This window comes from Argiope bruennichi, chromosome 9 (assembly GCF_947563725.1).
Source record: "Argiope bruennichi chromosome 9, qqArgBrue1.1, whole genome shotgun sequence".
Taxonomy (NCBI): Eukaryota; Metazoa; Arthropoda; class Arachnida; order Araneae; family Araneidae; genus Argiope; species Argiope bruennichi.
The window spans coordinates 59,565,461-59,579,084 of record NC_079159.1 but is presented as its reverse complement, the minus strand read 5'-3'; the positions used below and the strand labels follow the sequence as shown (position 1 = coordinate 59,579,084).

Sequence of the window (13,624 nt, the reverse complement as noted above, 5' to 3'; positions counted from 1 at the left end):
CCTAAATAGCCATTTTGTTTATAGAATGAGTTGATCCATTCACTTTGGGATACAGCATAAATATCAGGTATGAAGATAGCTCGTTCAGATCTGCCTCCTGATATGCTGCCAGCAAGCCTTCCTTCCTTTATTAAATCTTCAGCTACACCTGAAAAAGAAGAAAGGATCAAGAAATTGCTTAAGAGATCTCCAATAAAAGTTTTTCATATAAAATTTATTAAAACTAACTCACGGTAGAACAGTTTCTCTGGAAACTTGAAGTGACTGATTATATTTGAGAGAGGTACAGGTCTAAGAATTACAGAAAAAAAAATTATTAAAATTTGACAAGAATGAAATATTTTCTTTTCTGCACATTTAATTTACAGTAGTTTTTTTTCAGTTTTTTACACAAAGCATTCAATTCCATCCTTAGGGGAAAAAAAAACAAAAAAAAACCCACACACAAATGTACAGAATTAATAATAAAAAAGAAAGAAAGAAATAACGGAATTTTTCGAGTGTTATAATATGACACTGATAAATTTAACAACTTATCTATAGTTATCTTTTTTTCACAATGTATAAAATTAAATATATAATATAATAGACATAAATATGTATAAAAATAAATTAATATGCAAAAAAGTTGTATTTCTAGTTTTACAGCAGCTACATTATATAATTTAGTGCTGAAGTAAAATCATTATGATAAGTAAGAAACATTCTTAAATGCATTATCATACATTTAGATTTCTATCTTTATAAAATAATTTATCATTTACAATATTCTTTGCAGATCTCTTCAGATTCTCAAAACATTTTTACCTATGAAATCGAACCATGATTAACACTTTCCTCAGGTTTATACCATTATTTCTCTAGTCCATTGAAAAATGTAATAATACTGTATTCAATTTTTATATGTAATCTTTTTTAAAAAATAAAAATTTCATAATTAATTAAATAAGGAATACACTAACCTTGTTAAGGCTGATAAGGCACCTCTAATTTTAGCTGTATGTTGAGCAACATACGAGTCTGTGAACAAAGTTCTAGAGTCACTACTATCCACCTGCCCTTGGATAATTGTTCCTAATCTTTCATGCAAAACCTATTAAGAATAAATCAATAAATATTAAAAAAATAATGTCAAGGAATGGGGCATAAAATATGTTTAGCAGATATATTAAAGATTTATCAATGACTTCAATTTATAAATGATAACAAATTAAAATTATTCTTTTATTTAGAAACAGTACCTTCCTTCGATTACAAAGATCTATAATTCATCTACAGTGGATGAACCTTCAGAATTTTTTCCAATGAAATCATCCAAGAGTTCTGCTTGCATTAATGCACAACTATGCATGATCTTTATTTTACTTATCAGACACAAATTATTCAGAAAATAATTTAATATTTTTATTAAAAAAATATAAGTTCATTTGAATGAGAAACTTATACTAGATTCCCCAATAATTTTTTAAAAATTCAACAATGGAATCTGAAATTTATTAATTATCTGAAGAAATTTTATTTTATTTTTTATTTGTTAGAGGATGCAATAGAAAGAAATCACAATGAGAAATGCAACAACCAAATAGGTCAAAAAAAAAAAAAAAAAAAAAGATCCCTAAAGGGGGAGGGGACATTCTAACCTGGGAAGCAACAAAGGATAATTTATCAGTAATGATAATATTTAAGTATAATATATTTTACTTTCAATATACTAGTTGTTAAAAATTAAAAACATTTCAGCAAAGAGTATTTAACTCAAGAAGCACAATGGATTTATAGGGTATTTTAAGTTATGAAAATAAGTGTACTCACTTTGAATACAATTAACCGATACTATTTTCCAATGGATGAAAGGGGCAAATGATTTTCCCTATCTTATTACAAGCCAATACTTGATTGTCAGTCTTGGAAAAAAATGAGATTTTATAGGACAAACATTCTGGTTTAAATTCATAACTAAGAATGGGTAAACAATATCAAAATAATATTTAAATTTTAATCTATCTCTGAAATAATATTTTATTTACTGAAAATAAATCAATACATAAAATTCACACCTGCTCCAGAAAATCTCCTGGTAAATCATACTGCTTAGTGATTTCAGCCACACTGATTTCCCCAGACTGATGGAGCTTTTCATTAACTTCTTCAGCAAGATGGTCCAAATAGTCGCTGAAATATCCAAAATATATCTTACATTATAAGAATAGATATCATTACATTTTTTATGTCAATTTTATCAGGTTATATTAATTTGATATATTAGTTTCTGAAAAATGTAGTAAATGGGATAGAACAAAAATATATACATTATGCAGTGATGGTTCAGAACTAGAAGTGCTGTAAAAATATTTTTCAAGAGACCGCAATTAAAAAAAAATGTACTTCACCCATAAGTAACATAAAATTTTTAATTTCAAAACTACACAAAAAGTTTGTTGCATTTCAGATATATATAGTAACAAGTTTGTAATAAAAAATCCTTGAAGAAAATAGAATAGTTGATAGAAAAAAGATTGTATGAATTTAAAATGATAATTCAACAGATATAAGTATCAGAATCTTCCTTCCCATACACTTCTCCATTTTTACACAGTCAGCTTAATAATACTAGTTCAAAATGAATATCAAATAACATATGAATAATTTGCAACATTCATAATTTTTTATATGTAATAACTAATAATTATCAATCCCTCTTAAAAATTTAATCTGAATATTGTTTTAGAAAATAACATTTTTTAAAAGGAACTTCAAAAAAAAAAAAAAAGTGGATATTTAATAAAGCAGATGGGTTTTTATCAAGATCAGATCAGATGGGCAACAAGAATCAAATCCAAACTTGTACTAATGACGCAGACAGGAAGAAAAAAAAGAGAATAAAGGCAATGTTTAAATGAAAGCGAAAAAAATAAGCAGCACTCCCTATCTGCTCTAATAGCAGTTCCCATACCTGCCTCTTCCAAGAGAGAAAGGGGTTACCATTTTCTTCAAATTAACTAATCAACAGTACATGCAGTGGGCTGGAAAACAAGTTGCCCAGATCTGCATTTCTCTTGTTTATTCATTCATTTCTTGACTTATTTTTATGTTTAAATAGACCTTTCTACATTTTCACTGACCATGGGGTTTTCAGAATAACAAATAAGGAAAAGATATTAAAAAAGTGAAACAATAAGAAATTTTGATTAAAAAAAAGGAAAATTTAAATAAGTTTAGAGGATGCAGCAGCTCTGTAATTCTAATGAATAAACTGCCATTGACTTTATGTTGAATTAATAGAACAAAATGTGCATTTAAACATAATGAAAGAATGGAACTACTTTAAATTTAAAGTAAATGTAAAATTAAATTTTTGATTGTTTCCAGAAAAATTTATCACTAAATTTCTTCAATTATAAAATTTTATTGAAATAAAAAGAAAAACAAGTTATGTAAATTTCTTTAAAAAAATCCAAAGTTAACAAAAAACAAAAATGGTTAAGCCTCATGTTAAACAGTAAAAAAAAAGGGTGGAAATTAGGAAAATCTTAAAAACAATGCAAAAGCTGATAACTGATAAAAAAATTATAGACATAGGCAACTTAATTTTTTTTTATTTTCTTATTTAATAAAAATTCATTTTTAAAATTAAATTAATAAAGTTTTAATAACTTACGTTGTGATGAGCTGTCCCAATACCATGCATGTATTAGGTTCACTATTAAGAAATTCACTTGCTTTGGTTTCCACATGATTGAAATCGACTCCAATTATCTGAGCAAGATCCACTAAATTGATGCGCCCTAAGAAATAAATTACAATAAAAATCAAATGTAGCTTAAATTAATTAACATCATATAATAAAATATCAAATGAAATAATATTTCAGCTCACCTCCATGAACATAAAGTTCATCTCTGATTTCCTTCAAAAGTCTTGCAGGTGTCAGATATTCTTTACCATCAGTTGTGAAAATCACATCAATTAACTTAGATTCAATTAACTTTTTTACTATTTCAATGCAATTTCTTTCAGATAAGCTGTAAAACATATTTTAATAATTAGTAAATATTGCTAATCCACTAAGCTGATTAAATATATATATATAGTACAGGGGAAGATACAACTTTTGAACTCCCACAAAATTTTACCTATACATTACTATATTTACAATTTGTATGTTAGTAATAAATTCTTTCTCTAAACACTACAAGTTAAAAATCATGCAATAAAAATCAAATATATATAAATTTTAATCATTTCTCAATTTTTTTTTTATTTATAGATGGAGTTGATAGTTAAAATTGTTTTTTGGATATATTCCCAGACATTACTTCTAATTTATCAAAGTAGCATCAAATGGCTTCAGAATACAAGCAACTAGATATGTCATTATATTCCACAGCTATTCTTTTATATTAATTATCTTTAAGAATAGTTCTATTCTTTTTCTGGGACAATTTTCATGTTGAATAGATAACAATATAAATAGTCTCATTCTTATTCAAGAATCTTCATGAATAACATGATATTTCTTATGTATATGAGTGTAGAAATTAAAAAGTAATCAATGTAAATAGATTTATTTTTGAAATTTTTAAAAATATATCTGAAAAAAAAAAGCCACAATTGAAACCTTGATTTATTTTTATTTATAATATACATACTGTTTGTATATTATCGATACAATTTATTTTTTTTATAACAACTTAAGATTTCTATTTCATTTCTTGTTACTGATTTTTTAGCACTAAACTTTTAAAAAATTAGGAATTTCTTGAATGCATATTAATTTATAATATTAAATATTTTTTTTTAACCCAACACACTTTTTTCTTTTTCATCTATGAAATATTCCAAGAGAAAATATTTTAGCAATCAAAACGTTCAATCTGTACATCTTCACAAATCATCATGTTTCAAATCTCACTGACAAAGTGAGGGCACAGGTTGGGAAAATTGATTTGAGATAAGATTTAGTATGATAGCAGTATGCCTTAAGGATATTCATTTTTAAAAGATTAAAGGCTACTCAATGACAGTGACAAATTACTAGTGTAAAAACCATGCCAAAGGTTTGAAAGATGTTTTCTTGGATTTTGGCTGGTTACAATAGTACTACAATGTTTTTATGAAGGACAACCAAGACACACAACCAATACACTAAACTCATCTTGAATTCACTTTCTTAACCCCTGTCCACTCCTTGTGAATTCAAACAAAAAATTTCTGGTCTTGTATCTCTCTATGAACATGATCAAAATATACCGATCTAAAGTAATAAAATTTGGTATATAGTTTTAATATCAAATTTGTAAATTTCTAAAAAAATTTGGATTAAATGCATTGAAGGGACTCGTATGTCTGTGAACACAATAACTCAAAAGTTCTAAGAGCTATAGGGATGAAATTTGATAAAAAAGATTTATCAGAATTGAAGATATTCATTAAATTTTGAACCAAATCCATCAATGTACATTGACCATTTGTAAGTTAGAATTTGAAATAAATGTGACAACTCAAAAAGGTAAATTAAATAATTAAAATTTGGTATGCAATCTTTGAGCATGAATTATAGATCTGACACAAATTTTGGAGTCAATAAGATGAAAGTAAGGCATCAAAAATGCATAACCAATTTTCTTCATTGTAATAAAATACAAAATGCACCACAATGCATTGCTACATGGGAAGTTGAAGGGAGACATTCGTATATTTGCAGAATTTTTGAATTTATAAAATTTGGAAAATACACTATAAAGATTCTGCAACTGTATCTAAATTAGCAGTTACAGAATTTAAAACAAACTCATTCATTTTTATAATAACCAATCTAGAAGGCATAATTTATATTACTTTGTCTTTACTTTGGGTATACAAACTCAGAATAAAAATAAATAAAATGTATATGTAATTTATAATCGAATTAAGTTTAAAAGAACATTATTTGGAATAAACATAACTAATTAACTAGAAACGAATCAATACTTCTGAGAAGTTCCAGATTTTTAATGCAAAACCTTAAAAAAATCTTGAGGAAATACGAAGACATAAATTTAATGATAAGAGAAAGAAATTTGAAAACCCAGATGCTTCAAATTTATTGCCAGTTCAACTAACAGAAAGACCAAAAATCAGTTTCTTTTAGATAAATTCTCATTCATTAATATACAATGATTTATCTAATAATGTACTTAATAAATAATCAAATATTTATATTAGATTATGGAGGAAGAAATTCAGGTTTTTCAACTATATCTATTTGAAAATTATAATCTATATAAATAATATAGATTTTATATTGGCTTACAATTTTAGTCAAATATATGACAAATATGTTTAATATATATGCAATAACGTATATGACCAATCGTGAAAAGTCAAATCAGTGAACTATTTTAATAGAATAAAATTAAAAAATTTCAAATCTTAATTTTTTTCTGTATTTAGTTTAGGTTTTTATTCATTTTCTGATATCAATTAGTCACTATTGCACTTTTAGCTTAATATTAAATTACAGGAATATTTTTATTCTGCCAAGCAACAAAACTATTTAAAGGTTGGTTTCATTTAGTTGTTCTGTGTAATGATGCGATTTCCAGATTTACCAAACATATAATCTTGAATAGGATGGTAATTGCATATTAACTGCATGCCAGTGATAGATTGACAAACCGCATGCTAATCGGTTCCTTCTAAATTAAAATTTTACTCTGTTTGAAAAAGACAATATGTCAGTACCAAAAGAAAAAAAAAATCAAAATAGCTCATCCTACAAAAAATATCCAAATAATCATACACAGGATAACAGCATATCATACTTTTAAATAGCAATTGTGTCAGAATATCTGGATATGAGCCTGACCACCCGATATCATCCTGTTCGACAGGAGCCTGACTCGGGTGCTTTAAGGCGGTTAATGAGTTTAAATGAGCACTCATTGAGAAATACTTTTCACCCCTTAAACTCATTTAACTGTCCCAAAGTGCTTTAGTCAGGCCCCTGTCGAACAGGGTGATATCAGGTGGTCAGGGCTCATAGAGTTAAGCGATATAAAATTCTTATACCTTTGTATGCATAAATTCATTGAATAGTGAAATATAACTAAGGTGACCATTCGTACTGATTTTACCAGTACAGTACTGGTTTTCGGGGCATAAGTCCTGGTTAGTCATTAAACAAAATCAGTACACGAAAAGTACTGGTTTTAGATTAGAAAACATTAAAACAAAAAAAGTAATAAAATAAAAATAATAAAATTAGAACTGGCAACCCTGATAATTCCATGTGATATCGTCAGGTGTCGCATGAGTAGGACCGCCACGACGTCATACAATCCAGTGGTGGTCTGATATACTAACTACTGTGATGTACCTACCTTATTATTATCATGGCGGCAAAACGACGAAAGTGCGTATTTAATGATGATTTAAAATTAAAATATGCATTTATTAAAGTAATAATATTGATCCTAGTGAAGTATATTGTGAAATATGTAGAAGTACGTTTTCTATTGCAAATAGTGGGAAAAGCGACATTGGAAACCACATAAAAACAGTTAAACACAAACGAGCAGTGTCAGCAGCAATTGCAAGTTTGAGTATGACATCATATTTTAAGAAAAAAGAATTTGAAACTGCCGAGAAGAAAATAGCTGCAGCTGAAGGTTTGTGGGCATACAGAACAGTTATGCATTATCAATCTTTTTGATCAATGGACTGTACCTGTAAACTTATTAAGACATATTTCAATGCTAAATTCGCATGCTCTAGGACCAAATGCGAAGCTATAATCACCGATGTACTTGTCCCTTATGCAAATCAAATATTGGATGAAGATTTGAGAAACGTAAGTTTTATATCAGTGTATTCAGACGCCTCAAATCACAAAGAAATTAAACTTATTCTTTTACTTGTCAGATATTTTTCATACAAGAATGGAATACAGGTAAAAATTATTGAAGTAAAGGATTTGCCAGGAGAAACGTCTGACATAGTTACCGAATATATTGTAGAGGTCTTAAAAAAACATAATTTAGAAAGCAAGATATTAGAGTTTTGTGCCGATAACACCAACATTAACTTTGGAGGCATGCGAAGAGCCGGGAAAAATAATATTTTTACCAAGCTAAAAGCTACTTTGGACGGACGGGAGCTTGTGGGAATTGGTTGCTCAGCGCATATTTTAAACAATTCTATACAAACCGCGGTGGACTGCCTTCCAATTGATATACAAACTTTAATTACCAAGATTTACTCTTACTTTTACATTTATACTGAGAGCGTCAGTGTATTAAAAGAATTTTGTAGACTTAGAATATTAAAAACTTTTGGGTTACAGTGCTATGCGGTGGTTAGCGTTACGACCAGCTATTGAGCGCGTGTTGGAAATATTTCCTGCATTAAAATCGTATTTTGCGTCTAATGAAAAAACTCTGACAATTATTAAAAATTATTTTGAGAATCCTGAAACCGAATCTTGGCTTTTCTTTCTCCATAATGTGTCGTCAATGTTTCATAACACGGTTTTAAAGATAGAAGGACAGGATATTTCTATGTTGGAAACAAATATCATTTATAAGGACCTTAAAACCAAAATTGCTGACAGGATAGCAAGTGTGTTTCTGCCCCTGCAAGTTCGACAAAATTTAAAAAGTCTAGAAGACGGCTTAGTATCTGGAAGAATGGGAAGACCATTTTGAGGGAATCGAGAATTTAATTGGATTACATTAAACATGAAACCTATGCATCAAATGGTTCAAGTATGCAGTGACTATTTAATTCAACATTATCCGGAAATAAATTTAATTGTTGATGAGCTCTTTGATGAAATCTGTTTCATTCAGCGCTACACCACAGATGAGAAACTTGGGCATTGGAAACAAAATTGTGTTTTGGTATCAGATAGGTGGATTGAAATTTTTAAAGCCTTTAAAGAAAATGATGTGTCCAATAATATTGGCAAATTGGTAGAGTATTGCCTCTGTATGCCAGGAACTAATGCACCGACTGAACGGGTTTTTTCTTTATTAAACAACATCTGGACTAGCGAGAAAACCCAATTGCAAGTGGAAACTTTGAAATCATTGTTGATTGTCAAAAATAATTTAAATGCAACCTGTATGGAATTCTATGAAAATATACAGGAAAACAAAAATTTGTAAAACGCAATTCACTCCTCAGAAAAATATAAAAAAACAAACTAAATTAAATAACTCCTTATGTTTTATTATGTTATTATATTAGGTATGGCTTATCATGTTATGTTTTATTTTTATATTGTAAAATCATATTTTAGTTTTCACATTTCTTGTGTTTAAATAAACGCAACATTTTTTGATATCTAAAAGTTTTTTATTTACTTAGGTATATAGGTTGGCCGTTGGGTGAATTTTTGATAAAAATTTATAAAATTTGGGCGTGGCTGGTCAAAATTCATGTTGTCCTGGTTTCAGGTTAAAAAAAAATGGTCACCTTAAATATAACACATATATATATATATATATATATATATATATTATATATATATATATATATATATATATATATATATATATATATATATATATATATATATATATATATATATATATATATATATATATATATATATATATATATATATATTATATATATATATATATATATATATATATATATATATATATATATATATATATATATATATATATATATATATATATATATATATATATATATATATATATATATATATATATATATAGTAACCAATCTAAAGTAAGAAAGAGTTTGAAAACGAAACTAAAATGAAAACGAAACAAAACAGTTTCGAAATCGCAACTAAAATTTATTACCTATTTAAACTAAAACCAAAAAGGAACTTCATAGTATTTAGAGAGCGCAATTGCAGCTACTTCTAAAACACAGATGAATTGATACAAAAGTATTAGAATCAAGTTAATAGGAAAAACAAAAACCAAATAAAAATTAAACCAAAAAAATTATTAAAAAATATTAAAAAATGGTTTTTGAATAATAAATTCGGGGAATTAGAGTTTAAAAATTCGTACACTAAATGTATTATTCTAGATCTTATTAAATGTAAACTTAACATTGGAAAAAACGATTTACTTTTTAATAATAAAAATAATGTTTACAAAGAATACTGTGTGATTAAATTCTTGGATATTTACTTCGAATATCTTAAATTACCCAAAATTATACATAATAATATATTTTTTCCTCTTGCAGATAAAACTAATGTATCAATAGCGTTTAGTTACACTTCAACTTTAAAGAAAAAAATTTGTAATTATAATTACTATAGCAAAAATTTAGATAAAATAAATAAAACAGATTGTTACTGTAACAAGGAAAAATATAAAGATTTTATAGATATTGATAAAGGTCATATTATTACAGGTAATTTAAAAATTATTGAATCCAACTCTTTAAGAGAATTGATGGGAAGAGGAACAAAATTTAGATTAAGAGAAAAAATAAACCATAACAAAATTTTGATTTCTATTGGTAATGATTTGGATGTTTTTATTGCCAAATTATCTAGAAAATACCACTGGCCTGCGGAAGGTTTCGGGGAATGGAAAGTGAGAATTTTAAAGGAAATTAAAATAAAATTGAATACTGATTTTGACAGATCTAAAGAACGTGGGATTTATTTTAGTAAAACATTAAAAAATGAAATAAAAAATTTAAAAGAAAAATTTGTTATTACAGTAATAGATAAATCAGCAAATAATTTCTGTTTAATTTGTAAATATTATTATAAAGAACTTTTAATTAATGAATATAACTCTAATGCAACTTATATGTTAAAGAACACCGGGAAAAAGGAATTAGATAAAAGAATGCTAGCTTTCGCAAAAAAAACCAAAACTAAGACTTGCTCTCTTAACTATCCTTATTTATTCCCAACAGTTAAATTTCATAAAAATCCATTAAAATTCAGATTCGTAACCTGTAGCACTGGTAGTTATAATTACTATACGGGTAAACATTTCTTTAAATACTTAAAAATTATCCTGGACAAAATAAAAAATGAAGACAACTTTATTATTTCTAGTAACAAAGAAGTATTGGATTTTCTTAAAGATAACAACATTAATAAACTTAATACTTTTGATTTCGAAAATTTATACACTAATCTACCTCATGAAAAATTAATAAAGGTCTGCACTTTTATTTATGACGAATATTTAAATGAAAATATCATTCCTAAAAATAACTGGCTTCAGTTATGTAATTTTAATATTACTGAAAATTACGTGTTTAATGGTATTAATTTTTATAAACAAGTCAAGGGCATTCCAATGGGGACAGCTTTCTCAAGTGCTTTAGCTAATATTTTCCTGCATTACTATGAGAAAAAAATAATTAAATATAATTTAATAAACGGGTGGAGATATATTGATGACCTACTTTTGATTAACTTCGACAATACTAATATTATTACTAATTGCTATCCAAAAGATTTAATTCTAAAAGATACAAATATAAATCAACTTGAGGCTACCTTTCTAGATTTAAAAATCGAAATTGCTAATGATAAAACAATAGTTGGTATATACGATAAAAGGGATGATTTCAACTTTAAAATAACAAAACTATGTAACTACCATTCCAATCTAAACTCTAAAATTTTCAAAAATCTTATTTTCTCACAAGTTAACAGGATCAAAAGGGTTTGCAATAATAAAAATTCTTATATTGAAGCATCAAATATCCTCCTTAAAAATTTAATTAAAAATGATTTTCCTAGAAATTACTGTAATGTCAATTTTTTAATTAAACAAGGTATGGTTTGGGATTAATCTTTTGGCTTAAATAAAAATAGAAATTTACTTGCATATTGGATCACTCAATAGATGGCGCTGGGTGCCTACCTCTGTTTACATAATTTACCATTAACTTTCAAAAACAGGAAATCACAATCGATTGTTTAAAGTTTCGTTCACTGTTGGATGGTATGTCTTGGCCTTTTCGTTTTTAATTTTAATTTTAATGCTGTTTTTGTTTTTATTGTTATTGTTTTTATTGTATTTTTACTTTGTGGTTTTTTTCTAATTTGTTATTTTGTATTTCCTTTCTGTTAAAATGGTATATCTCTTGAGCATAATTTCGGGGGATTTTCGGGTCATGAGGAATCATTATTAGACTTAATGTCTGTATGTCCTCACAGAAAAAATCCCTTTATTTGAATCCCTGCCTGAGGGTGACCCTTGAAAAAGTCTTCAGGCCGGATTCTTTTTTAATATTTTTTAATAATTTTTTTGGTTTAATTTTTATTTGGTTTTTGTTTTTCCTATTAACTTGATTCTAATACTTTTGTATATATATATATATATATATAACATTAATGGAATTTTTTGTAGAAAAAAAAAAACATTGTTTAAATTACATAAAAAAAAATTCTATAATTTTTCATTATATTAATATTGACTTAAGAATAATAATGCATTCACACTGAAAATTAAATGCATAATTCCCTTTAATATTTATTACTAGTCACCTCTGATGACCAGCTGATTAGCAGGGAATATTGGTTATATTTGAGAAAAATTGTTCAGACATAATTTCATGTTCATGATTCAGTCAAGCTAACAGACATTAGTGTTATCTTAATTGTTTCAGTTAAGTTCTGTTTATTATGTACACCTTGTAATGGAGATTGTAATCTTGCTAATGGTGATCATCCCCTTAACAGTAATCATAGTGCTGTTAAAAATATAAATATCCAATTCATTTTCTAAATTTCACAGTATTGCAATTTTACTTTTTTATCCATCTTATAAAGTACACAGATATTAAGCAGAACTCTTCTTCTTAAACTTTCCATAACTCAAGAAAATCATGTGATTAAATAATAAACAACAATGAAAACAATTTGAATTTCAGGACAAAAATGTTATCTTTTGATGGAAATAAGGGAAAAAATATTTAAAAAAATAAGCAGAACATTGGTGCCTGGAATAATTAGCCCCTACCTTTAACTGTAGGAAGTACAACTTAATACAGCACTGCTTTTTTTCCTTGAACATCAGTTATATGTAAAAGAATCAATTACTGTGCAATTATGAGAAGGTTAGCTAATCAGCTATTCATACTGAAGTTAATAAATAATATTTTATTTATCGCAAACTAACATGGCTTAAAAATGGTTAATAAAAGTAGCCCATTTCTTTTATTGACTTAATTTAAACTTTAATATGAGTATTATATTTCGGGAATAAATAAAGGGGGGAAAACACACAGAATAATGCATTAATATCGACAGTTTTGTTAAGTTCATATGACAATCAATAGCAAGGAATTTTATAATTGTTGTTACAATGAAGAAGTATTTTTGTCGGTATAAGAACCTAATTATTAATTGTCAAAAATATATATTATGATAAACATATCAGATGACAGTGGTGAAGGAAATTCTGAAATATTATTTTCTCAAACTATGAACAAAATTATAATTATCAAATAAAATCAGTTTGATATTTTCAAGTGTTTTTCTTACCGCTGTACAGTGGAACTTAATTGAGCACGCTGAAAATCAGCTGCTAAACGTTTCACTTCGTCCCAGGCAGCAGACATGCTTCTATTCTGTTTTCAATTTCAAAAGTAAACGTCATCAAGAGTTTACTTGTTT

At 26.8% G+C, this 13,624-nt stretch overlaps 1 protein-coding gene across 1 annotated transcript in view; it reads right to left on the bottom strand.

Annotated features, from left to right (window-relative positions):
- Positions 1-13,624, bottom strand: part of LOC129984417 (E3 UFM1-protein ligase 1-like) — a 31,380-nt gene extending 17,756 nt beyond the window's left edge. The window contains exons 1-7 of the mRNA XM_056094294.1: positions 13,493-13,624; positions 3,877-4,022; positions 3,659-3,785; positions 2,058-2,172; positions 963-1,093; positions 233-291; positions 2-148 (exon numbers count right to left, since the gene is read on the bottom strand). Of these exons, the coding sequence (XP_055950269.1) occupies positions 2-148; positions 233-291; positions 963-1,093; positions 2,058-2,172; positions 3,659-3,785; positions 3,877-4,022; positions 13,493-13,569 (802 nt within the window). The 5' untranslated portion in view covers positions 13,570-13,624. The remainder of the gene's footprint in view (position 1; positions 149-232; positions 292-962; positions 1,094-2,057; positions 2,173-3,658; positions 3,786-3,876; positions 4,023-13,492) is intronic.